This window comes from Pipistrellus hanaki (genome assembly GCF_964339955.1).
Source record: "Pipistrellus hanaki genome assembly, chromosome: 4".
NCBI lineage: Eukaryota > Metazoa > Chordata > Mammalia > Chiroptera > Vespertilionidae > Pipistrellus > Pipistrellus hanaki.
Genome location: NC_140506.1, coordinates 94,798,313 through 94,825,023, shown reverse-complemented (window position 1 = coordinate 94,825,023; position 26,711 = coordinate 94,798,313). Strand labels below are relative to the sequence as shown.

At 53.2% G+C, this 26,711-nt stretch overlaps 2 protein-coding genes across 3 annotated transcripts; one reads left to right on the top strand and one right to left on the bottom strand.

Annotated features, from left to right (window-relative positions):
• Positions 1-16,906: 16,906 nt before the first annotated feature.
• Positions 16,907-21,828, top strand: IL27 (interleukin 27; the record flags this gene model as incomplete). Of its 2 annotated transcripts, XM_084882982.1 has the most annotated exons (5): positions 16,907-17,022; positions 19,330-19,493; positions 19,578-19,676; positions 20,711-20,869; positions 21,577-21,828. In XM_084882982.1, exons 1-5 carry the CDS (start codon positions 16,992-16,994, stop codon positions 21,826-21,828), a joined length of 705 nt encoding a protein of 234 aa, XP_084739108.1. In that variant the 5' UTR covers positions 16,907-16,991. The 2 variants fall into 2 exon arrangements, with proteins under 2 accessions (XP_084739108.1, XP_084739109.1); XM_084882983.1 differs by lacking the exon at positions 19,330-19,493.
• On the bottom strand, positions 21,193-26,676 carry APOBR (apolipoprotein B receptor). Its single transcript, XM_084882895.1, has 4 exons — positions 26,486-26,676; positions 23,290-26,154; positions 22,934-23,205; positions 21,193-22,842 (listed from the first exon to the last, which is right to left on the bottom strand). The coding sequence occupies exons 1-4, from the start codon at positions 26,540-26,542 to the stop codon at positions 22,773-22,775; spliced, it is 3,264 nt and encodes a 1,087-aa protein (XP_084739021.1). The 5' UTR covers positions 26,543-26,676; the 3' UTR covers positions 21,193-22,772.
• Between the last annotated feature and the right edge of the window lie 35 nt (positions 26,677-26,711).

Here is a 26,711-nt window from a genome sequence, read left to right as displayed (position 1 = left end):
CCACCCCCGGCCCGGAGTTACAACCCTGCTGACGATGCTGTATTCATCTAAAACCTCCTTTTGGAGTGAATTTATTTACTGGTGCCAAAACGGAATAAACCAGGACTTACAACATTAAGGGACTTGCCCCAAGTGCCACAGGGCTCCCAGGATGCTCATGGTCCTCACCATGAGGGGGTCCCTTTGCTTGGGGGGGAGGGAGGGCTGCCAGGACAGGGTTCTGGGAGGTTAGCTGGGGGAGGGAGATTCTTACCTGGTGTTACCCGCCTCGAAACCAGGCCCAAGAAGAACGTGGGGCAAATTAGAGGAGCGATGGGAGCTGAACGGAAATACTGATTGAGATACGAGTTTGGGCCGAGGTCAGGAAGACTCAAAAAGAACTGGTACAAAGACATGGCACTGGCACAGATCAGCTCCCAAGGCAAGCACTGCTGGACCAAAATGGCAACGCCTTGTGTCAGGGATTCCAGCTCCTTTAGCCCTCAGTTCTGCCACCTCCGAACATGGATTCCACTCTGAGGCCCATGCTGGCTGCTCCAGGGCCAGCCGGTGGGGAGGAGCAGGGATGCGGGGAAGGGCCAGGGCAGGCCACAGCAACCCGTTTTTAAGGCCATCGCCTAAAAGTAGAACACTTCACATCCGCTCAGAACTCAGTTGCAGGGCCACACCCAGCTACCAGAAAATTTCGGAAAAGCTAATATTTAGCTGCTTAGCCACGTGTTAGCCAAACTGGGGAAGGGCGGGCTTTATTTATTAAAGAAAGCAGGAGAGAGTGGATACTGGATAAAACTAGCAAGAAGCATTTTCCTCAGACTCAGCGTCAGAGGGGGGAGGAACCCGCCAGGTCTGGCCCTGAGTGGAGCCTTTCCTCCCCGCTGAGCCCTATGCCAGCCCCCAGCCGCAGAACTTGGGCACCGGTGGTTCCTAGGGACCAAGAAATGTGGGCAGAGGAGCAAGGCGCCTGTTGGAGCAGAACCAGATTCTCAGCCGACGAAGGCCGGCTTGTGCCTTTGGCATCTCTATCCCGTGGCCTCGCCTGGGGACAGTCTGGACTGTGCCTGTCTATGCCACACAGGACCTCAGACTGAAGACATTAAAAGGCAAGGCACCTAGGCCGGCCAGTGTGGCTAAGTGGTTATGTGTTGATCCAGGAACCAAGAGGTCACGGTTTGGTTCCTAGTCAGGACACTTGCCCTGGTTGCAGGCTCCACCCCCAGTGTGAGGTGTGGCAATCAATGATTCCCTCTCATCACTGATGTTCCTAACTCCCTCTCCCTCTTTCTGTCTCTGAAATTAATAAAAATAAAAACAAAACATCTAAAAAATAAACAGACCTAGCTGGTTTGGTTCAGTGGATAGAGCGTCAGCCTGCGGCTGAAGGGTCCCAGGTTTGATTTCCAGTCAAGGGCACATGCAGAGGGTGTGCAGGAGGCAGCCAGTCAGTGATTCTCTCTCACCATTGGTGTTTCTATTTCTCTCTCCCTCTCCCTTCCTCTCTGAAATCAATAAAAATATATTTATAAATAAATAAATAAGTGGCACCCAGCCCAACCCCATCTGCTCTGACTGGTGTCACCTGCTTGCCTGGCTGTCACTGGGACAGGAAACTTGCTGCCTGGAGCTGCCTGATTCCCTCTCAAACCTGACTCCCACCACCCCTGAGCAAGCTTCTGTCTTCCTGGACCTTTCTCTCTGAGCTGCCTTTACCCCACCCGTCCCACCGGGCTCAGCTCAGATGCCTCCCCGTCTTCACAGTCGTCCCTGACTTGCCCTCACCGCCTGTCTCCTCGCCTCCCCCCCCCCCCCCAGCCAGCACCCTTCACTGGATCTCACCCATGAAGCCTGTGCCCAGAATTCACCGTCATTTGGCACACAGGTCCTTGAGATTTCCCTCAAACTCCTCTTCCCAATTGTCACTTATTCGTTCAATTAATGATTATTGGATGCCTACTGCACTCCAGTGGCCTGGCTGAGGGCAGGCACTGCACGGAGGGACAAATGGGAGGCTGGTATGATTGGAACCTGACCTTAGGGCCACTTGAACTTAGGAGGCAAACGGCAGAAGCAGCACGAGGCAGTGAGCTCTCAGCCCAGCACAGGTCTGCTAGGTCAGCTTCAAGAATCATCGCCAGCAGCTTCCATGTACTGGGCTATTCCTCAGTTACAGGAGTTCTATAGGCATTGTGTCATTTAATCCTTACAATAACCCTATAGGTGTACCACTATGGATCCCATTTTACAGACTAGAAAACTGAGGTTCAGAGAAGTCAAGTAACTCGCCCAAAGTCACACAGCCAAAACCTGCAGAAGCTGAGATTTTGAACTCAGGTCTGTCTGATTTTGTACCTCCAGGCTTTTCCCTTTATGCTACATGCCTGAGAGGAAACGTGAATGCTGACAAGGAGGAATCCTAGACGCTAGTTAATTTCTGGTCAATATTAGCATGTCCTCTAAACCTCCGTTTCTAACCTACCAGATGGTGAGACTACCCTCTCCTCTGTCTTTGTCGAAGGAAAAAACAAGCTGGAAGTGTTGTGTCCCTCGCTGGCTGTGGCCACACCCTGGACACTGGGTCCTTTGACACTTGGCCAGAAGGTCTCACATGCCACCCCTCGCTCCTGGCCTCTGATTGGTCTTCCCTGGCCACGCCCTTTTCCTGCACAGCCTATGCCTGAAGGCCTGTAAGCGGGTATTCCAGGAACCAGGCAGTTAGTGGAATTACAGAATATTTGGTCAGAAGGATCTTGGGGTTAGAGTTTCACTTTTTTTTTTTTAATTTTTTTTAATTGATTTCAGAGAGGAAGGGAGCGGGACAGAGAGATAGACTGATGATGAGAGAGAATCACTGACTGTGCTCCTACACTGAGGATAGAGCCTGCGACCCGGGCCTGTGCCCTGACCGGGAACCGAACCATCACTGCCTGGTCCATAAGTCGAGGCTCAACCACTCAGCCTCGCCGGCAGGGCAACAGGAACCCACTCTTGACTCTACCCCTCCAGACCTCCCTTCAGTCCCACCCCCTTCTCCGACACCCTTTCTTTTTCACTCCGGGTTGCGTGTAATGTCTGTTTTCCCACGTTCTTGGGTTCCTCCTGAGAAAGAGAGAGATGACTGACCGCTCCTCCCCCTCAGGGGCTTACGGAAACTTCCCCTCGGGTTACCGCGATTCATTCAAAGGATTCCCGGCTCCTTGCAGAACCCGGACACTTACCCCGGCTCTGTATTTGCTTCACGAGCACCCTGGTCCCTCCTGCCCACTCCTTTCTCCAAGGCCGGCTCTCAGACGTCGGGTTTTAAAATTTCAGAATCACCCAGAGTCTATGTGCAGCTAGCAGGCCTTCAAGATGATGCTACTCATGGTAACAGCCACAGCGGCCTTCCCTGCTGCTACGTGTTTACTTAGAATTCTAAACATGACCGCTACCTCCTCACCTCTGTACTCAAATGTATTTAAAAAGGAAACTGCATGACCACCAAAGATGGAAACCAACAATCACTGTCACAGTTAGAAGGTAACTGTAAGGAGAAACGCCTAATTATCACTTTATAACTTTCTTTTTTTTTTTTTAATATATTTTATTGACTTTACAGAGAGGAGGAGAGAGGGATAGAGAACTAGAAATGTCGATGAGAGAGAAACATCGACCAGCTGCCTCTTGCACACCCCTCACCAGGGATGCGCCCCCAACCAATGTACATGCCCCCGACCGGAATCGAACCCGGGACCTTTCAGTCCGCAGACCGACGCTCTACCACTGAGCCAAACCGGTTTCAGCTCACTTTATAACTTTCAAGTCCACCTACCATGACCTTGTGTATGAGGAGTCATGGGTTTTCCCACTTGGAGAAGCGCTGGTTGTCCATGAGCCAGCCATCCTGCACCCTGGAAGGAAGTCTCATTGTTAGCGCGAGGAAGTTAAAGAAAATCCTGATGCCTGGCTCCCACGCCCAGCGTTGCTGATTTCGTTGGTCTGGGGTACAGCTTAGGCATTGAGACTTTTTTTTTTTTTAACATATTTTATTGATTTTACACAGAGAGGAATTGAGAGGGACAGAGAGTCAGAAACATCGATGAGAGAGAAACATCAACCAGCCGCCTCCTGCACACCCCCCACAGGGGATGTGCCCGCAACCAAGGTACATGCCCTTGACCGGAATCGAACCCGGGACCCTTCAGTCCGCAGGCCGACGCTCTATCCACTGAGCCAAACCGATCCCGACTAGGCATTGAGACTTTGAAAGGTGACATGGCTTAGTGGTTGATCTTCGATCTATGAACCGGAGGGTCATGGTTCGATTCCCGGTCAGGGCATATGCCTGGGTTGCAGGCTTGAATCCCAGTGTGGGGCATGCAGGAGGCAGCCTATCAATGATTCTCTTACTCCCTCTCCCTTCCTCTCTAAAATAAAGATATCTTTTAAAAAGAAAGAAAAGTAATGGTAGTATCCAGTGGAGTTTAGGACCACAGATGCCAGGCTTTTGTCTCAGATTATCTTTACCAAAGACAGTCCCAGCAGGAGTTCCCATCCCACATGCTCTCCATGTGGTGTGGCCTTGAGGGCGTGGGACTGTGCGCCTTCCTTTTGAAAGTGCGAGGACCTTCACGGCTGCCTTGGCTGATCCAGTATGGCACGGGTGGTGCTATCTGAGAGTGTGTCTCCCCCTTTCTCCCTGGGGTTCCTGGGCCTCCGACACCCCACTCTGCAGAAGTCCAAGATCGCACAAGTCGAGAGACAAGGTAGAAACACTCAGCTCGGCTGGGGTCCCAGCGGAAAGCCATCCTCAGTGTTCAGGCATGTGAGGGACGGGAGCCTGAAGGGGTTCCTGTCCCAGGTGTCTAGTCACCTCAGATGAGGCCTGAGCTGTGGTGGAGCAGAGATAAGATAGTTTCCGAGCCCAGAATCTGGGAGCACAAACACAATTGCTATTGCACAGCACTGCGCTCGGAGATGATTTGTTACACAGCAAGAGTGACCGAGACAGCCTCAGTGTCCCCCAGACCTATGTCCACATCCAGTCTTCAAACTTGGCTGTGACCCAGGACAGTTTAGCGTTTCTCCTGCTTCTCAATTTGCACAGCTGTAAACAGGAGAGGCAAAGCGCACCCCCTCCCAGCGTGGTTTTGAGAGCACAAGGAAACTGTTTTTCAAGTGCTTAGCAGAGTCCAGAGCCGGGAAAAGAACCTGAGGAGACAGCAGAGTGGCGAACAACAGCACAGAGTTTGGCCTCTGACTCTGGGTGCAAGTCCCAGCTCTTTCACTGTGTGACCACAACCAGCTGCCTGACCTAATGATTACACTCTGACTGTTTCCCAAGCCCCGCGGGAGAGAAGAGAGCTAGGCCAGGTGCTCATCACTGCCACGGGGAGAGCCAGGAGTCCACCGGGTGTGCCACAGCCGTACTCAAACCTTCTAGAGAGCTCTGTGCACTTCAGGGAGTGCCTGGAGGGAGCAGGCAAAGAGGCAGAGAAATCCAGAGATCCCTGGGCAAGCAGCCAGGCTTGCCGAAGGAGGCCAATCCCGGGGGCCAGGCCAAGAACCCAGGCACCTGTCCGTCCAAAGCAAGCACTTCCTTTTCTTCATAAGGTTTTCCTTGCTTTTCTGATTGCAAAAGTGGTTCATGTTGTGGGAGCAGAAAGCGACCCCAGCCTCTGGTTCAGCCCTCCTGACTGACCGGGCACCCCCGCCTGCCAGCTTTTGCGAAACACGGGAGTTATAACATGAAAGTCCGGTTGTATCACTTCCCAGAATGCTCACCCCGCTCTGTGCGCCCTCGCCTGTCTCCCTTTTCTGGAGAACTGGCTTGGAGATTTTGGTTTGGTTTGGTTTTTAACTGTTGGAGATCATCATTTATTTGTTCAGCAAATATTTGAGCCAGAGAGCATTCTAAAAGCTGTGGGTACAGAAGTAAACTAGTTCCTTCCTCGTGAGCTCCCATCCTAGCGTGGCAGACAAACAGGACAGGTGCACACAGGGAACAGGATGTGCAGGAAGCCTGCCTGACAAGGTGGCATTGAAGCAAAGGCCAGAGGAAGGTAGAGAGTGACTCATGATGATAGTCCTATTTTTTAAATATATTTTATTGATTTCAGAGTGGGGAGAGAGAGAGAGAGAGAGAGAGAGAGAGAGAGAGAGAGAGAGAGAGAGAGAGAGAGAGGGAGAGAGAAAGAGAGAGAGGGAGGGAGATAGAGAGAGAGAGGAACATCCATTATGAGAGAATCATTGATCGGCTATTTCCTGCATGGCCCCTGCTGGGGTTCGAGCCCAGGGATGTGCCCTTGACCCTTCAGTCTGCAGGCCGATGCTCTATCCACTGAGCCAAACCAGCTAGGGCCTGTTTATTTTCTTAGGAGCACATAGTACTGCTTGACAAAGTGCGTATTTTACTTATTAATTTATTGTCTGGGGTCAGGAGAGATGACCCCTGGCAGCTGAGAAACCCAAGACAAGGAGAGGAGCTGAGTGGCCACAGAGAGCGGGCTTGGGGAGGGCTTGGGGCTGGGCAGGGAGGTTAACCTGCTCCCGCCACCTACTCCCCACAACCCCCCTCAGCAGCTGCCCTGTTCCTGGAGGAGACATACCCCCTGAGGCTCTGCTGCGGTCTTGTCCGAGCCACTCTGCCACCACCTTCCCAGCAGGCTCCCTGCTGCCCATTTGACACAGGACTCAACCACCTGCACTGCTTCCAAGAGCCTTTCACTGCTGCTTCCTCAGGGCTGGTCCCTGCACTCAGTAGGTGCACACAAACACCCGGGAGTGACTGTGTCAGAAATAGCCTTGCCTCACACATCCTCCTGCTGGGGACCTGTCTCTTCTCATCGTCACCTGTCAGGATTCCACTGGTTCTGAAGAAGGACCCTGTTTGCATAACGTTGCCTTTCCAGTTACAGTTTCCCCTCCCTGGTCATCCAACAGGTCTGATGTCCCAGCAAGCTCAGCAAGCAAAGGGAGCCGCCATCCCATTTTACAGAAGGGGAAGCTGAGCTTGAAAGGAACTTGACTTGCTAGGAGGCCTGCAGCTGGGTCGTGGCACCTCTGGAACGGAAGCCCCTGAGCCGGGTCCAGTCAGAGACTCTCACAGGAAGCTTCCCGATTCCTCACAGGAGCCGCCCTGTCCCACGCTCCAGGCCCCTCCGCACCTCACGCGGCAGTGCAGCCGATTTGAGGGCTGTCTGCTGCCCTGCGGGTGAAAGGAGGTGAAGGGGAGTCCCTGTAAGTTTTCTGCTTATAACTGAGCTGGCTGGACCTGCTCTGCCCTCCTCCTCCAGGGCCAGGTCAGCAGTGGCATTCTGTGTCTCAGACCCACGGAGGCAGCAGTGAGGACACTGAGGTCTTGACCAGCCAGCTCTGCGAGAGGGTCCTGCTGACTGGGCCAGTCTACCCACCAGATCTGTCACCCACCAAGATGAGTATGAGCCAGGCCGGAGGCCAAGGAGGGGAAGAGGAAGCTGACCTCTGCCCCGGCTCCTGCTTTTGCACCAAGGCCCCTGCCTTCCTCTCTCCTTGCTTCCTGGCATTTACTGAGAAAGCTTGGGATGCATATTCCTACTCCTGGGCAGGCTGGCAATTCTGGAAATTCAGGGAATGGCCATGGGACTCCTGACTTGCTCTTCTTCATTCCTCTGCCCTCTCACTGCGTTGCTGTTTCCTGCATTCTTCTTTTCACATTTTTTTGTTGTTGTTGTTGATCGATTGATTGAAGAAAGAGAGAGGGAGAAAGAGAGAGAGAGAGAGAGAGAGAGTTTGAGAGAGAGAGAGGGAGAGAGGGAGAGAAAACTCCCTGACCAGGACCTGGTTGGGGCACATGCGTGAGGCAACCAATTGATGTGTTTCTCTCACATCAATATTTCTCTCTGTCTTTCCCTCTCTCTCCCACTCTCTCTAAAAATCAATGAGAAAATATCCTCAGGTGAAGATAAAAATAAATTAAAAAAAAAAAAAAAAGAGTACGGACTCTGACTTGGCTGGTGTGGCTCAGTTGTTGAGCCACGATGAACAAGGAGGTCACAGTTCAATTTCCAGTCAGAGCACATGCCCAGGCTGTGGGCTTGGTCCCCAGTAGAGGGAGTGAAGGAGGCAGTCAATCAGTGATTCTCATCATTGATGTTTCAATCTCTCTCTCCCTCTCTTTTCCTCTCTGAAATCAATAAAAACATACTTAAAAAAAAAATGTGGACTCTTGAAACTATAGTTGATTACACTGTATTATTATAATCAAAATTTGCTAAGACCGTAGAACTTAAATGTTCTCACACAAAAAATAAATAAATTTAAGAGGTGATGGATGTGTTATCTAACTCGATGAGGGAAAGCTTTTGTAATGTATGCATATATCATATTGTATACTTTAAATAAAATAATTTTATTTTTCAATTACATGTCAATAAAATTGGGAAGAAAGAGAGTGTGGATTCTCAAGTCGTACTGTTTTAGTTCAAATTTCAGTTCTGCTATTGTTGGGGTTTTTTATAGTTTAACTAGAGACCTGGTGCATAAAATTTGTGCATGGGAGGGGGGGGCAGAGTATCCCTCAGCCCAGCCTGCACCCTCTCCAATCTGGGGCCCCTCAAGAGATGTTGGACTGCCCGTTTAGGCCCAATCTCACAATCCAGGAATGCTGGCTCCCAACTGCTTGCCTGCCTGCCTTTCTGATTGCCCCTAACCACTTCTGCCTGCCAGCCTGATCACCCCCTAACCACTCCTCTGCCAGCCTGTTTGCCCCTAACTTCCCTCCTCTGCCAGGCTGGTCACCCCTAACTGCTCTCCCTTGCAGGCCAGGTCTCTCCCAACTGCCCTCCCCTGCTGGCCATCTTGTGGGGCCATCTTGTGTTCACATGGGGACAGCCATCTTATTGGGATGAATGTCAATCTGCATATTACTTTTTTATTAGATAGGATATATCTTAATAGCAAACTTACAGAAACAGACCAGAAAACAGACAACATTAAAAATATGTACTGCCTGAGCATTGACCTATGAACCAGGAGGTCACGGTTTGATTCCTTGTCAGGTCACATGCCTGTGTTTCAGGGCCCAATCCCAGTTGGGGGGCGGGGGCAGTGCAAGAGGCAGCCAATCAATGATTCTCTCTCATCATTGATGTTTTTATCTCTCTCTCCCTCTCCCTTCATCTATGAAATCAATAAAATATATATATTTTTAAAAATATCTACTTACACGTAGGACAACTCAGAAAGTATAGTGAATGGATGGAGTCCACTTTATGATAAAAATGCTACAAACACAAAATAGTTGCCATCAATAGGAAATGTACCTATTTTGTTTTGTTCTGTTTTTAAATCCAGTAAGTGTACCTTGACCTGTGTGGCTCAGTTGGTTGAGCGTCATCCCATGCACCAAAAAGTCACCAGATCAATTCCTGGTCAGGACACATGCCCAGGGTGCAGGTTCAGTCCCCGGTCAGGGTGCAATTGTTACCTTTTGGCATGGATAGCAGGCTGGTGTCTTCCCTGACGCCACCCAGACAGGCCTCACTTGACCCTGAAAAGCGCCAGTAGCTGCATTCTGGAAGCGCAGGTCTGTTTCAAGTCCTGAGCAACTTCTTGCACCAGATGCTAGAAGGGAAGTTTTCAAATCAGATGTTTTTAAGGTGACCAGGTGTCCCACTTTTGGCGGGACAGACCTGATTTTTAACAATTTATCCCGAGAACCCGTGGCTTTTTAAAAAGTCCCGATTTTTGGAAAGAATGCATGACAAGCTAGGAAACGGCGGGAGAACGGGAAGGGAATATATGGTTTTTGGTGGCCATGTGGCTATTTAGCCAGGATATGAGTTTTATATTATTTTTGTTAATTTTATAATGTTAAACTTTAATAATAACAAATAATTGTTCAGAACTGATTATTGAGAACTGCTTATCAAAGTTCGCAACGACGAAACATTTTGTAACTATCTCGCAGACAATACACATCATACTGTGTGCTAGTAAGCTAGTTAAACAAGTGATGTCATTACAAATCAGCTATTCAGATAATTTAGGTAAGTAATTTATTTATTTACTTCATAAATACATAAATTTTCTTGAATTTAGCAGACAGTGCTCGTATTACTTATATTTTATAGTGGTGGCAAAAAGTCTAGCGCCGGCCTTGAAAGTGACACGACTTACGTTACAATTAAGTGTTGAAACTTTGAAAGCCATTTTATATGTGAAATATAATTTAACAAATTCTCGTGAAAAATTTCATGACCTTTTAAACGACAGCAATCTGCTAAAAAAAAAATTCACTCAAATGAGAAATATGCCAAAGAATAAAATAATACTATGCATAATTTTTTATTTATTATATTTGTAAATTGTACTTATGTTGAAATTTTAAAAAAATATATTACAATATTATTTTTGCATTCTATGAAAATTTTTGTTGCTCCATATGGACCAAATTTTTAATCAAGAACCCTCCGCCCGCCCCCAATCAATGGTGTCCCGCTTTACCAATGTTAAAATCTGGTCACCTTATGTTTAGTGAACTTTTGATAACATCCTGTATCAGACCTGTAAATATGAGGTTTCCTCACCCCTCCAGTAGAGGGCGCACTCTTTCGAGCGGCTTTGGTAGCCAGTGGCTTCCTTGGCTCTTTACCGCCTGTCGGTTTGTGAGCAGTCTGCTTTGTATACAGGAGCCCTGGTATAGAGACCTCTTTACTTACCCCCCCCCCCCTTCTCCTGGAGCTCGCAAGCTGGAGGTGGCACTGCTCAGTTTTCTCATCTGTAAAATGGGTTGTTTTAAGGATTACATGAGTTTATGCAGGTAAAGCTGTTAGGACAGTGACTGGCATGCAGAGAAGGCTCAGTAAATGCCACTGCTGTCCTAGGCAGTGTAGTATAGTGGTTAAGAAAGCCAGATGTCCTGGGTTCAAATCCCAGAGCTGCCATTCACTAACTTAACATCGAGCACAAAGCCTAACCTCTCTGGGCCTCAGGGTCCTCTCTTGCATAAAATAAACACGAGCAATAGTATCCACAACATAGGATTAAATGAGCCGATTATTGAAAAGTGCCTGGCACATACAAGCATTTGGGTAGATTTTTTTTTATCTACCCAATTATAATTTTAATGTTATCCATCCAGTATAAGCTCCATGAAGCCAGAACTTCCTGTTGGCTTCCTTCACTGCTGTAGCTCTGGTGCCTAGGACAGTGCCTGGGACATTGCTGTCAGTATCCCACTGTTGGCCGCGTTGGTGTTCAGTAACTACGGACCGAGCATCCCCTGTTTTCACACTGTTCCTTCTCTGTGGAGTGTGCTTGTCACTGGCTTCCTTCCACTATATTACCATCAGACTTTATCATGATTTTTAAAATCTAATCTGAGATTTTTTTATGTTGGAAATCAATCGTGAAGGTGGATCAAAGCAGAGGAGGGGACATGTGCTACCAGTTGCAGAAACACAATGCAAAGCGCCTTAAAAGCAGGAAAGGAGATTGGCTTGGGAAACTGAACGTTTCAGAATAAATTGCCAAGCCGAAACCAGTTTGGCTCAGTGGATAGAGCGTCAGCCTGCGGACTGAAAGGTCCCAGGTTCAATTTCACTCAAGGGCATGTATCGTGGTTGCAGGCATATCCCCAGTAGGGGGTGTGCAAGAGGCAGCTGATCAATGATTCTCTCATCCATGTTTCTAACTCTCTATCCCTCTCTCTTCCTCTCTGTAAAAAAAAAAAAAAAAAAAAAAAAAAAAAAAAAAAAAAATCAATAAAATATATTTAAAAAGAATAAATTTCCGCTGGAAAAGCTGGATCCAGGAGCTTAAAATACATAATAATCAAGGTGCTTATCTCCCTCAGGAGCTCTCAGCCCTGCTTTCCCTGCACCAGCTCCCGTCTGAGGCAGGTTCGGGCTCACATTCTACCGGCCTAGCAATCCCTGCAGAGAGAAAGCCTTTCCTGCCAGCAGGCCCAGGACTGACTCAGGGTGTCACGTGTCTGTCCGTGAACTGCTCACTGCAGCAAGGGGCTGGCCGGGCCTGGGTCATGTGCCCACATGGGGGTGTCAGCCTCTGGGAGAGGAGAGGATAATTCCCTAAAGGAAAATCCAGGTGCTTTTGAAAATATATGTAAAGCCCTAGCTGGTTTTGCTCAGTGGATAGAGCGTCAGCCTGTGTACTGAAGGGTCCCAGGTTCAATTCCACTCAAGGGCTCATGCCCGGGTTGCAGGCTGGATCCCCAGAAGGGTGTGTGCAGGAGGCTGCTGATCAATGATTCTCTCTTATCGTTGATGTTTCTATCTCTCTCCCCCTCTCCCTTCCTCTCTAAAATCCATTATATCTATATATACATACGTGTGTGTGTGTGTGTGTGTGTGTGTGTAAAAAGAATGATGGACAGGTGGAAATGACAGATGGCAGCTATATCCCAAGCAATGCTCTTCTCTTGTCATTCTCTTACCCTCTGACCAGTTGACCATCTTTGCTTCACGGGCTCCCAAAATTATTAGCACTTCCAGTTTCCAGATCACCAGAGCACATGTGCATGTGCTCTCTCATTCCCTGTGAGGAAGGTACTGTCATCCCCATTCTCCAGGTGAAGAGATGAAGGCCAAAAAGAGGCTCACTGGGTGTCCCAGGACCTTGCAAACTGTCCGCTCTGTCTTACTCTCTCTGGTTTCGCATATCCGTCCCTTCTTCACAGAGAAAGGGCCGCCCGGGGCCAAGAACACAGCGTCCTAATTCTGCCTTGCCCTCCGATCCAGTGGGCACTTCCTGCAGAAGCATGGGAGGAGTGAAGGTGTCCACGCCGCTTGCCTGGGGTCTGAGCAGTGCACAGGAACGCCAGGTGGGAAGGCTGAGCGGCCCAGGCTGTGGGGAGAAGGTGGGAGGCTGGATTTGTGGAGCACCAGGAAGAGCCGGAAGCCCAGCAGGAGGGCAACAGAGAAAAAACACCAGCCCGGGGAAGAAAAGTCCCGGGTTGAGTCCCGGCTCTGCTCTGCCCTTTCCCATGTATATCCTCTTGAGCAAGATGCTCAGAACACATGGTGCCTCTGTTTCCCCATCTGCAGAATGGGGCCACCTCTCAGCCCACGAGTGCAGGCAAACTTGGGAGGCTGCAGGGTGTCACAGGTCAGACAGCTCCGACACTTCCCCGTGCTGGGCTTCCGGCTCTTCCTTCCTGGCGCCCAGCAAACCTGGCCTCCCACCTCCTCCTCGCAGCCTGCGCAGCTCAGCCTTCCCACCATGCGTGCCCGTGGAGTTCACATAGAACACCCAGTGATGCCCATCTTGTCCACTGAAGGTCCTCCACCCCCTTTCTCTCAGCCCTCCCAGGTACCCGCCATGGCCTCGTGGGGAAGAGAGAGGTGGGACCTTAAAGCATTCCCCTCACCAGGCTCCCCCTCCCAGGGTCAAAGGTGGGTGGGAGGGGCAGAAGTAAATCCTGCTAGACCTGGGTGCCAGGTGGGACGGGTGCATGTGGACAAGGGGAGAGAGACCCAGTGATCATGGGACTCCAGGCCTCATCCACCCTCCTCTCCTGGGAGGGGGTGGGCAGTGCAGTGCCTAGCCTCAGGGCCTCATATCCTGTTCGGGAGACTCAGAGGTGTGGCCTCAGCTCCAACCTCACCTCCCCCAGCCTTCCCGCCTGCACAAAAGCCCATCTTGGTTTCACCCAGGGACTCGTTCCAGGCCTTAATGATGATGACATCACAGGGCCCAGGGATTCCCCTCTTGAGTTCCAGTCTTCATTCTGTCACTGCCCCACTGGGTGGCTTTGAATGAGATGTTTCCCTTCCTGATTCCATCCTGACGTCACATGTGAAGCTTCTGCCTTCTGGTTCCTGAGCTCAGGATTCACAGGCAACCCAAGGGAGTGCTCCACAGGCCAGCGCTGGGTCAGGCCTTGGAAAATCATCAGGAAATGGGTGCATGGCTCTTTCTCTTTTCAAAAATCATCTAGGGCCAAAACTGGTTTGGCTCAGTGGGTAGAGAGTCAGCCTACGGACTCAAGGGTCCCAGGTCCGATTCCAATCAAGGGCATGTACCTTGGTTGTGGCCACATCCCCTGTGAGGAGTGTGCCGGAGGCGGCTGATTGATGTTTCTAGCTCTCTATCCCTCTCCCTTCCTCTCTGTTAAAAAAAAAAAAAAAAAAAAAAAAAAAAAAATATATATATATATATATATATATATATATATATATATATATATATATATATATTAAAATCATCTAAGTTTTCATTCTCTACATAATAACAGTGGCATCGTTTGAAATTTGCTATTACTTTTCAATGAGGAAACTGAGGTCTAGACCAGGCCTATGACTCACCTGAGGCCCAGGCGTTAGCTGCACACTGCAGTCCACACGGGATTCTCGGCTTCCTTTCCCGCCGTTCTCACCCCTCACCGCATCCCTTCCATTTCCTGTCGGCCCCAGCCCAAGCCTCAGTCCACCGGCCAACATCTAATTGTGGAAACTGAGGCCCAGGTACTCAGAGACGGGCCCATCCTCCAAGGATGTGGACAGAGGCTGGTGCTGCCCTCTCCTAGCCCTCTGGCTTCTTGTCAAGGTTCTGCTACATTCATCAGCCAGGGCTATGTCCAGGTGCCCCAAGCCTTGGCCAGAGTGGGAGAAGGCTGACAGTGAGACCTCAAGGTGCAGGCTGGCCCCAGACCTGCTGCTCCTCTGGCAGCTGACAGATCACCAGCCTGAGCAGAACCTCGATGAGGCTCTCATGGCAGAAGACAGACTTGTTGGGTGCGTTAATATGAACCTGCTATTGTCAGCTACTGGGGACACATCAGGGCACAAAGCAGGCAAAAATCCCCACCTTTCTGGAACCCACTTCCTGGTACATGGTGACAAACCAAAAATAATTGAGAAAATGTTAAATATCTAAAAAATATTATATATCTAAAGGGCTATGCAGGGGGAAATGCAGGAGAGGAATAGGGAGGACTGGCAGCAGGGTTGCATTTTTGGGGAGGGTGGTCCATAAAGACCCTAATTGAGAACATGGCATTTGAGCAGCTATTGTAAGGCGAGGGTACGCTCGGCAGATATCTGGAAGAAGGGTGTTCAGGCAGAGGGAACAGCAAGTGCAAAGGCCCTGAGGCAGGAGCATGCCTGGCATGTTCTAGGAGCAACGAGGAGGCTGGCATGGCTGGAGGGGTATGATGAGGGGAGAGAGAGCAAGATAAGCAAATGTAACATGTCCATGACCCACAAGCTTTATGGCAGGAAGAATAAGCCATTCAGGGGGAAGCCTGTGACAAGGCCCAAAAGGCAGGGAGAGCATTCTAGGCAGAGACCAGCCTGGAAAAGGCAAAGAAGTATGAGGTGGCCCATCGCATTCAAGCATGAAGCTCCAGGGGCTGGAGCAGGAGTAGAGTGGAAGTGAGAGGTGAGGCTGGAGGAGCCTCATGGAGGAGCCAGGCTGAGAAGGGCAGAGAAGCAGCAAGGGCAGAGGTCTCAGGGAACCCTATGAGAAGGTTGGGAGGACCAGAGAGCAGGAGATGGGGTTCAGGATTGGAGAGGTCAGGTGTGGCTGTGGTCTGGGAGTGAGTGGGTGGGCATGTCTCTAGGATGATGGCAAGACTTGGGGATGTGAGGAAAGCCAGCCAGAGCCTCTGTCGGTCCTCACCATGAGCCTCAGGATGTGTAGGACTGCCTGCAGGGAGCACAGAGTGCATGGGATGGGGCGGGGGGGGGGGGTGAGCTGCCACCACTGGCCACTCTTCCTTGTCCTTTTCCTCCAGCAGTCCTCTGGGATTGATCCCTGGCTGGTGCTGGTACTTCCCTGGCAGTTGGTCCCAGGCTACCCTGGTGGGCAGTGCCAAGGCAGAGCTGAGGAGACAGGGTGTAGGAAGGGGAAGCCCCCTTGGTTTCTGTCTCACAGCCGTGACCCATAGGGAAACCCCGCAGGTCCCAAAAGGAAAGTGGCAACAGTGGGCCTCAGGGAAGACCAAGAAACCCCCATTTTCTCCCTCAAGATGGGAAATCCAGGGCGGGGCTGGGGGGGGGGGGCGCTGTGCTGGAAGGAAGATCTGTGGTTGATGCAACCCAGCCTTGACAGATGTCCACAGAGCAGAAACTATTCTGGAACCTGGCTGAGGCCTGGTCCTGACCTCACACAACCCAACCTGGCCACAGGCTGAGCCCTAACCTGCTCATCAACTGAGCTCTTATCCCAGCCCACACCGGAACCCTGACCTGAGTCACAAGCTTTCAGAACCTTGGCCACAGACCAAGCTCTGGGCCCTCTCTGGACTGAGCCCAACCCTAGTTCATCAAGTAGAACCCAGGCCATTAATAGCTCTGACCCCAAACACAGAGCCAGGATGCTGGTCCCAGACAAAGCTCTGAGTCCAACCCTAGACCATGATCTGATCCCAAGAACAGAGTGAGCTCTAATTCAAGATCTGACTCAGCTCTTGGCCCTGAATGAAACTTCTCATCCAGCCCCGACCCAGGCTATAGACTGAGCCCTGACTCTGTCCAGACTGAGACCCCTTTGCCCCACACAAAGCCCCATCCCAGATACCCAATGAGCCCCAAGTTCCCTTGGATTCCCTTCCTCAGCCATCTGGTAAACCAGAAGAGAGTAAGACCCCAAGGCCCCTCTGATGGGCAGTCTCCTTACCTGGCCATTCATCTTTTGAAGGACAGTAGGCTGGTGATGGCACTAGAACGATAATGACAGAGCAGAGAAACAGAAGGGGATTCAAGTCTCTGGGACCTACCAGCAAACAGAGCAGGTGGCTCACCTGAGAGTGGAGAAGTGAGGGAAAGACTGGACCTGGAGCTCAGCAGGGTCAGCAGCTTGGATTGACTGAACCCCAGCTTCCCGCCATCCCCCACCACACCCCCTCTGGGAAGGGAAATTACATTTCCCCATTTTAGCAAGGAGTGGTGAGGAGGGAAGAGTGAGTTAAAGCAAAGCTGAAAGTACAAGCAGCACGGAAAGTGAAACTGGGCACAGCCCCCAGTATAAGACTCCCCCGGCCCGGAGATGGCTGGCCAAAGAGGCTGGGCCCTGCCATGGGCCAGAAGGCAGGCGACCTTGGCTGGCGTGAGTTTGAGGCCAGGGCTGGGGGACAGGGGTGGGAGGCTTGGCTGAGATTGGGCAGAGGATGGGAGAGTTTGACTGGTGTGGATGGGGGTGAAGGGCTGAGGGGCTACTAGTATTTGGCAGGGACTAAGGATAGGAAGGAGGGTCCTAGCCGGCTTGGCTCAGTGGATAGAGCGTCAGCCTGCAGACTGAAGGGTCCCAGGTTTGATTCTGGCTAAGGGCACATGCCTGGGTTGCGGGCTCGATCCCCAGTTGGGGATGTGCAAGAGGCCGCTGATCAATGATTCTTTCTCATCATTGATGTTTCTATCTTTCTCTCTTTCTCCCTTCCTCTCTGAAATCAATAAAGAAATATATATATATATTAAAAAAAAAAAAAAAAGAATAGGAATGAGGCCGGCGTAAATGGAAAAGAGGAGGTGGACAGTCAGGTGGTGGTTCAGCCGGGACTGGATAGAGGGAGGAGGAGACAGTTTGGTTGGCATGGATGGAGAGTTGGACAGGCAGGTTGACCAGAACCAAGACCTGGCAGATAAATGAAGAGTTGGGTTGGAGTGAATGAGCAAAGGCCAGGCAGCTTGGCTGGGCATTGGATCCGGCTAGACTCACAGGGGTCTTCAAACTACGGCCCCCGGGCCACATGCGGCCCGCAGAGGAGTCTGATCCAGCCAGCCAGGTTTTTTGGGCAGTGAGAGCAGCCGAGGTGTTACAGTAGGAATTAGTAGTTCATATAGTCCGGCCCTCCAGCTCTCTGAGGGACCGTGATCTGGCCCCCACTTTAAAAAGTTTGAGGTACCCTGGAAGAACAGCAGGAAGAGTTGCCATGAGTCAGGGGCTGTGGCCAAGGAGTCAGCAGCCTAACTTGGTCAAGGGTCTGTAGTTCAAACCCTGGGAGGAGTCTGCAGTTGGAGACTGAAGGATCCAGAGGCTGGGACCAGAGCAGACAGCAGGGTCAGAGTAGGGACCAAGGACTAAAGGATGGGAACAGAACCTTCAAGGACCAGGACTAAAGACCCAGGACTGTCTGCCAAGGGAAGGGACTGGGGGCTCCAGAGCTCAGGCAGGAAGTGGAGGGTCAGTAAGAAATGACATAATATCCACCAGTCTGGGCACCCCTCTCCCTCAACACAGACCTGGGAAGAACCCACTCTGCCCAAAGTCTCCAGGAGATCAGAGTGGGCCCCAAGTCAGGGAGCCTGGAAATTAGAGAGCCAGGCACTGCCCATCCACTCTGGGGGAAGTGGATGTACCCAGAAACTCCCCAGGGTCTTTATGGAGAGGACATTTCGAGGAGCAAAGCCCAGGGTGAGAGATCAAGAACAGACAGGGAAGAGGCAGGGAGAGGGGGGTGAGCAGGAACAGACTTAGGGACTCTTTTGGTTTGTGTTTCGAGGAGAATTGTGTAACCCAGTGATTGCTAGGTTTCCTCTCCCTGAGGGAGAAACCGCTAAACACTACTCTCTTCCCAGAGCTCCGGCCCCATCTTGCCTCTTCCTTTTGCTCAGGAAACACAGGACAGGAAGCACTTTCAGAAATCAGCTAGTCCGACTCCCCCGTTTTACAGACGGGAGCCTGAGGCACAGAAATAAGAAGTCACTTGCTCAAGGGAAGAATCCAAATGAGAAACAGGCTCTGCCTCCCATTCCAGGCCTTCTCCCTCTCCCAGCACCCCTGTTCCTCCCTCACTGCAGAGTGACCCACTCGCCTTGGTCGCGACTGGATCAGTCTGCCCTCTGACTCCCTGAGATAGAGCCTCCAGCAGTGCCAGCCCCTCGGGGCCCGAGGTGGGGCCATCAGAGCCACCTGGCCAAGCCTGAGGAATCCTTGGCAGAACAGTGTGTGCCTGCCCCAGGGGAGGTGGTGCCTGCTCTCAGATCCCGGGGGGAGCTCACAGGGTCTGCATTTGGACAGACCCAGAGTGCAGTCCTGATTCCCTCACCTTCTGACTCTGTACCTTGGCAAGTCCCCGTCTCTGAGCCTCCCTTTCCTCGTATGCTAAATGGGAAGAATGGCTCCCAGACTGCCACACTGAGTTGTGCAGTTAGTTCACTTGGCCAAGGGAGTGAGTGGGGGCTGTGAGAGGCTGTGTCTGCCTGGGGTAGAGGGCACTTGCCTTTCAGTCACTCTGATGTGCCATATGGTGTCTTCAGTAGCTTCCATCTCACTAGTGGTTTTGAGGGGTCAGTGGGATGATGCACAGGCCCATAGCACAGGCTTAGAAAAGGCTCCTTCTCTTGAGTTCTCCCTTCGCTCAAGTTCTCCTCAAGCCCTCCCCTCATTTTGCCCACCCTCTCCCCATCTCTCCAGGGCTTGGCCTTTTGCTGCTCTCCTTGCTCCTGGCTCGAGCTGGTGTCTGGGGATTTCCAAGGCCCCCAGGGAGACTCCCCCTGAGCCTAGAGGGGGAGTTCAAGGTCAGCCTGCATCTTGCCCGGAAGCTGCTGTCCGAAGTTCAGGCCCACACCCACCGCTTTGTGAGTTTCCCTAACGCAACTGGCTCTGGGGATGGGCAGATCCTCACTCCCATCTGGCCCCCACTAACACACCTTGCCCTACAGGCTGAAGCTCACCTGCCAGGAGTGAACCTGGACCTCCTGCCCCTGGGACAGCAGCTCCCCAATGTTTCCCTGACCTTCCAGGCCTGGTGCAGCCTCTCTGTGAGTGGGGGAGGTTGTGGGAGATGGGGTGGAGGGAGTGAGCTGGCAATAAAGCTGGGCTGTGTGGGTAGAAATGAAGTCAGGGATTGAATTGAAGATAGATTTGGGGATAAATTGAAAGATAGAATCTGGATGAGGTTGAGTATGTCATTGGCTATAAAGATGAAGCTAAGTAAAGAAATGGAGTTAGCCAAAACCGGTTTGACACAGTGGATAGAACGTCAGCCTGAGGACTGAAGGGTCCAGGGTTCGATTCCAGTCAAGGGCATATACCTTGGTTGCTGGCACATCCCCAGTACGGGGTGTGCAGAAGGCAGCTGATCAATGTTTCTCTCACATCGATGTTTCTAACTCTCTACCTCTCTCCCTCTCTGTAAAAAAAATCAAAAAAAAAATTTTTTTAAAGAAATGGAGTTAAAAAGAGTGTACGAGTGAAGCTGGGCATGGAAAGAGGTGGGGTGGGAATGGAATGAGATTAGCGATAGAAATTAGTATGGAGGAGGGATGAGAATGGGGAGAGGTTGGAAGAAGGTTGGGGATGAGAAGGGGTGTGGATTACTGGTGTGGCTGGGAATGAAATGTAGTTGGAGATGGAATAGAGAGAATGAGTCTGGACATATGGTTGAGGAATCTAATTGCGAATAGGAATGGGAGTAAGGATAGGAAAGAGGTTGTAGACAGACTGAAAACAACTGAGGAGCTGGAGATAGGATGGGATGGTGAAGAAAGGAATAAAATGGGTGTATGGATAAAGCGTGATAAGATAATGGAGATGGGGTTGTTGTGAGATATGAGTTCGTGCATGCAACTAAAAGTGAGGTTGGGAAAGGAGAGAGGATAGAGGTCAAAGACAGCGGAGACTAGAATGGTGATGAGTGAAGGGAAGGGAAGGAGTGGAGGAGATGAAGTTGAGGATGAGAACAGATATTCGGGTGGAGTTTGGGTTGGGACCCAGAGAGACATGAGGTTGGGTTTGACGTGGGTCATTCTTGCCCTGTGGACCTTTTCTGACTGAAGGGTCTCTGCTTCCACAGGGATCAGAGCGACTGTTCTTCCTCTCCATGACACTTCGCCCCTTTCAAGCCCTGTTGGGAGGGCTGGGGACCCAGGGGAGCTGGGCCAGCTCAGAGAGGATACAGCTGTGGGCCATGAGGCTGGATCTCCGAGATCTGCAGAGGCATCTTCGCTTCCAGGTAGAGAACCCGCCCGCCCTCCGTGACACCCAGAGACCAAAACTGAGTGTCATTGGCTCCCTTTTAAAAATACCCCTATGCCCACAGGTGGAGTAAGATCCTCCAAGTGTGTATGTGTGAAGGATGTGTGTGTGTGTGTGTGTGTGTGTGTGTGTAGCTGCACCAGGTGCTGGCTCTACCTGAATCTCTTGGGGTCTTGGTCTTAAACGAGAAAGCAGCTCTGAAGCACCCAGCACAGCATCCCGCACCAGCAGGACCAACCATAAAGCTGGTTCCCTTCTCCCTGTCATCCTCTGACATCATCAGGTCCTGCTGTGCATTTCACAGGGAAATAAGAATTTTACCTTTATTAAAAGGAGAATCGAAAACGCAAGCAGCAGAAAGACCAGCTATATCACCTTTCTGCCCATTTCTGATCCTAAGATGCCCCTTAAGAGAGGAATTTCCAGAACCCCAAGTGCCCAGAGCAATCCTGGATGAGTGAGCCAGCTCCCTCCTTGAGCACCAGTTTGCTCTGTAACTTCCATTTTCTTGAAGCAAAAAAATCCAGACAGGATACATGAGGTGATGACATAATGGAAGATCTGAAGTAGGGGCTGTCCAGGGAAATCATGACTATGGTTTCTGACGTCATGGGGCACCACTAGGCACGGATTCACTCAGCATCTCAGCTGGACCATATCCTGACCGTGGGCCTCTCCTCACAGGTGCTGGCTGCAGGATTCAACCTCCCCAAGGAGGAGAACGAGGAGGGAAAGGGGCTGCTCCCGGGGGCCCTGAACGGCCCCTCGCAGACGTCAGCCCGGATGTCCTGGCCGCAGCTCCTCTACACCTACCGGTTGCTGCACTCCTTGGAGCTGGTCTTGTCGCGGGCCGTGCGGGACTTACTGCTGCTCTCCCAGGCCAAGAACCCAGGCCAGGCCTTGGGGTGCCCACCGCTGGCCGGCTCCCAGCCCTGATGGAGTGATTTCTCAGCCCCTTCCCTCACCGGTTAGGACTTTACGACGCGTCTGGGCCAACAGGACAGCCACCAGCTCCCTGCCTTACACAAGGCAGGACGCCACTGCCCTCTCCCCAGACCCTACCCGATAACTTAAGGCCCCTCCAGTCCTTGCTGGGTATTTATTTCATGGATATTTATTTATTGCTCAGGGAAACGATGGTTTATTTATTGTATCAGGACCTGCTGGCTGTCCTCGGCTAGGCCGCCATTCTGGGTGCCTAATAAAGCACTCTCACCCTCTCTCTGCCTCCGCTTCTTTTCAGAGAAGGGGTGTCTGATAGCCAAAGGGGGCACAGAGTGGGCTCGGCAGCCTCTGGTCACCCTGGACCCCTTTCTGCTCCTACATGTCGGGGTTCCTGGCCCACCTTTCTCCACTCTGGCTTGCTCAGCTGGTGGTTGCCACAGTAACCAGCAGAGTTTTGAGGCTGAGTTCCCATGTTGGAACTATAAGGTGGCTGGTCCGCTTACATCAAACCTTTGATTGTAAATGGAGCTCCATAGGCCCTCCCAGCCCCTTTCCTCCCCGCTGCCTTCCAGCCCAGAGGTTTGCCTGCCTCCCACAGCTCTCCACGGCCTTGGGGAGCAGCTTGGGGAGTGGGGGCAATCGGAGAGGGAAGGCTGTGGGAGACTGTCTCTGTCCCCACTCAGGCCTCCAGACAGCTGGGAGGTAGTCAGGACAGGCTGTGAGCGGTGGTCCCGTGGGGCAGGCAGTCCACCAGCTGCATTGGCGAGTCAGATTCCTTAAGTTCATGATTCTCCAAGATGTCTGGTTCAGTCTGCACCGTGGATGAAACGGCAAGAAACTGGGGCCCAGAGGGTGGACAGGGTGCATCCAAGTGGCTGAGTTCAGCCGACCCCTCCGCCTCTCGCTCAGGGCCTGGCTCCCGGGTCGCAGTGCCATCACTGGGGCTTGGGCCGGCCCAGTCTGGCCTGCAGTTCCTGCATCATGCCGGGGTGTGCAAAGCCAAACCTGGAGACAGAAGACAGGCCGGGAGCTGGTCTCCAGTGTCCGGACCTCCTGCCCAGCCCAGCCCAGCCCAGTCACTTCACCCAGCGCTTACCCTTGTCCCAGGGGCCTCCTCCTCGCTGGCACCGGGGTCCCTTCAGGCCTAGGGAGGCTTAGCTCTGGGGGTTCCGCTGGGTGGAGGGGTCTCTGCTCAGGTGCTGGCAGATCTTCCTCCGGTGGCGGCGGGGGGCTGGCAGGCTCCTGCTGCTGCTCCGGGGTGGGGATGCGCCGGAAAGAGGGCCTGGAGCGGCGCTGTGAGGAGCTGCGGGACAGGAGCACGCGGCTCCGTGGGACAGAGACATCCAGGCGAGACACGGGGAGGAGGGCCTGCAGGGAGGGAGCACTGGGTAGTACGGGGCTGGCTTCCAGACTCTGGTCCGTTTGGCTCTGGACCCTTCCTGGAGCCCTTACCTCACTCCAGCTGCCGTGCACATCCCCTCCGGCAGCCTCTTCGCATGGCCCAGGGCCCCGGTTTGCTGGCTGGTCCTCCTGGCCCTGGACGTCCTGCAGGTCTTCTGCATCCAGCTCTTTGGCCTCTGCCCTCTGGTGTCCACTCCCCTCCACGTCCTCCGTGTCACAGGGCATCTGTGCCTCTCCCTCAGGGCCCTGGTCCCCACGCTGCCCCTCGCTGCCTCGCCCCTGCCGCCTCGCCTCCCATGCCCCAGCCTCTGTTTCTGACAGCATCTGCCCTTCTGGGAACCCGTTGGCCTCCACTATGACCGGGGCCCCCTCTGCCCTCACCACCTGGGAGCCTGAGGTGAAGCCACCCACCCCACAGCTTCCTTCGGCCGCTACGGATTCCCCAGCCTCCGCCCACTCCCCCCCTGGCTCATGCTCCCCAGCCTCAAAAGCCTCCACTTGGCCACCTCTGCCAGTAACCTCCTCCTCTGAGGAGCCATGCAGGCCAAGTTCCTGCCCGCCTCTGCTCTCTCCCTCTGCAGCCTCCATCACCTCTGCACCTCTGCCAGCTTCCTCGCTTCCTTCTGAGTCCCAGCCCCTTCCAAATGCCCCATCCCACTCTTCCCCTGCCCCTCCTTCAGGCCCTTCCACAGTCCCAGCGGCCCTTCCATCCGCAGCTGCCTTCTGAGCCACAGAGCCAGCAGCCGAGGAGCAGGCCTCTGTGTCCTCACTGTCCCAGGAGCTCGGCGCTGCCTCCTCCAGCCTCCAGCCTCCCCTGGGTGCTCCCTCTGCCTCCCAGGGCCCTGCGGCCCCCACCTCCTCGTCATTGGTTTCTCTGGCTTCTGACTCTCCCAAGGACCAGCCTGTCCCTAACTCTGCCCTGTGCCTTCCGCCCAGCTCCTGGCTGTCCAGTCCATGCCCTGCTTCCTTCCACTCTCCGCCTGCCTCCAGGGCCCGTGGCAGTGCAGATTCCTGGCCTCCTGCAGCCTCCCCCTCCTCCTCTTCCATACCTACGTTTTCCTCCTGCGAATTCCCTCTCTGCACATCCCTTTTTCTCCGGCTTTCCCCGGCTTCTGCATCAGGCCTTCCAGAGCCCGCGGGCCTGGGACTGGCCTCCAGGCTCCTTCCTGCCTCCTCTTTGCTCTGGGATGGGATGCCCCAGAGCTCTTCCTCCACCTGCTGTCCTTCCCCGGGTGGTCCCTCTGGGGTGTGGGGGCCTCCTATCTGCTCAACATCCCAAACGTCAGTGACCTTGTGCTCTGGGCCACCACCCTCTACCCCAAATTCTTCTCTACCCACCTGAACTCCCTCCTCACTCCTCTCCCTCAACTCCTTTTCAGGTGTGGCCTTTGGGGTTGCCTCCCAGTCAGCATCGCCTTCAGCCTTGTTTGTGCCTTTGTCCGGGGAGAGCTCAGCCTGTGGGGCCCAGCGGCTCTCTTTCTCCTCCTCGGCCTCCTGTGCCCGCACCGCTTCCTCCGGGCCGGCTTGAGCAGCCGTGATCTCTGAGTCTTGCCTTCCCTTGGCCTCTTTCCCATCCTGATCTGCCTGACCCTCCGAGCCCTCCCCCGTCCCCCACTCCGACCCCTGGCCTTCCGCGCTCTCCTTCCCTGCTGTCTGGACCTTGGCCATTTCTCCCATTCCTTCAGCTCCCAGGGCCTGAGTCTGTTCCAGGGACAGGCTCACCTCAGCCTCTCTATTTCCACCCACCTCCTCCTCCTGGGCTCCCCTGGAGGCCTCTTCTAGGGCCCAGACTCTCCCTGTACATTCCAAGCCCCTGTCTCCTGGGGCTTCCCCATTTTCTGTCTCCCTCACTCCTGGGAAGTCAGCCACCTCCGTGTCTGAGGCTGTCCAGGCCTCCTCACCTCCTGAGGCTGTCCAGGCCTCCTCCCCTCCTGAGGCTGTCCAGGCCTCCTCACCTCCTGAGGCTGTCCAGGCCTCCTCCCCACCTGAGGCTGCCCAGGTCTCCTCCCTTCCTGAGGTTGTCCCAGCCTTCTCCTCATCTGAGGCTGTCTCAGCCTCCCCACCTGAGATTATCCAGGCCTCCTCCCCACCTGAGGCTGTCCAGGCCTCCTCCCTTCCTGAGGTTGTCCTGACCTCCTCTCTGCCCAAGGTTGCCCCATCCTCAGATGCTGCCTCTGGGTCCTGAGTCCCCTGTGCCTCTGTGCTTTGGCCATCCCGCTCCACGGCCACCACCTCTTCTTCCCTCCCGGTCTCTTTGGCCCCAGCTCCCTGAATCTCCTCTGCAACTGCCTTGACTGCCTGTTCTGACTCCCTGCCATCCCCTGCCGCCCTGTGCCCATGGGCACCAGCCTTTCCCTCAGGCTCCATACGCCCGGTCCACTCTGACTCCACCCCTCTGACCCCCCCTGGCTCTCTTGCCCTAACCTCTTCCTCCTCCTCCTCCTCCTCCTCCTGTTCCCAGGTTCTGGGTATCTCTTCTCTGTTCACTTCCTGCTCATTGCACTCCTGACTCTCCTGGGCTGGGCCAGTCTCAGACCCTGCGTCAGACTTCTTTCTGGCCTCCAAGAGGGCACTTGGCTCCTGGCACCTGGAGGCCTTGGCTGCCTCCCACGCCCCAGTATCCTGCCTATCTCCTTGAGACCCATGGGAGCTGCCTTCTCCCCAACTCCAGGTCTGTTCTGTAGCTGAGCTTCCCTCCTGGTGTCTTCTAGCCTCTCCAGGCCCTCTCGGTCCTCCGCCCCCCTTGCTTTGGCTGCCTCCCACACCCTCCAGAGCCTCCGGGGCTTCCTCCTCTACGCTTCTTCCTCGCCTTCCTGGAGCCACCTCCCCCCGTTCCTCAGCTGCCCATGCCTCCCTCCTCTCTACAGTGGGGACCTCATCTCCCAAAAGGTAGGAGACAAAGGTGCTGAAGGATTCCTAGAAGAATGGGGAGAGGGGGAGACAAGGGCATTAAGGGAAGGTCCAGCTCTCTCTTGGGGGCCCTGGGCCAGGGGAACTTAGAATAGGAGGAGGGGTTCTGGGTCTGGGAGAAGGACAACAGGATCGGCAGAAGGAATAGGAAAGGGCCTAGATGGGGGTATGTGGATAGGTTTGTGGGGGTGGGAGAATTGAAATCCAGAAAAGATTGGGTTAGAGGCTGCCTTATCGTAGGGAAGAAACCTCAAGTCTGAGAGACTCAAAGGGAGGAGGGAAGGCGAGGTCCCAGAGAGCAGGGGGTAAGTCCCTGGCATCTCTTTGCCCCTCTCACCAGTGTCCCCCTCAAGGCCTGGTGCAGCCCAGGGAGATGCAGCCGGAGGAAATCCATCCTGTCTGTCTCTGTGTGTCCAGAAAGCTGACAATGACCGTCCCCACCCACCAAGACAAGCCAGTCTTCCCCAGGACCCAAGCACTTCCTCTTCCCCCGTTTCCCCCTGACGTATCCTTACCCCAGGCCCTACCCACCTTCCACAATGCCCACAACAGCTTCCAGCCCA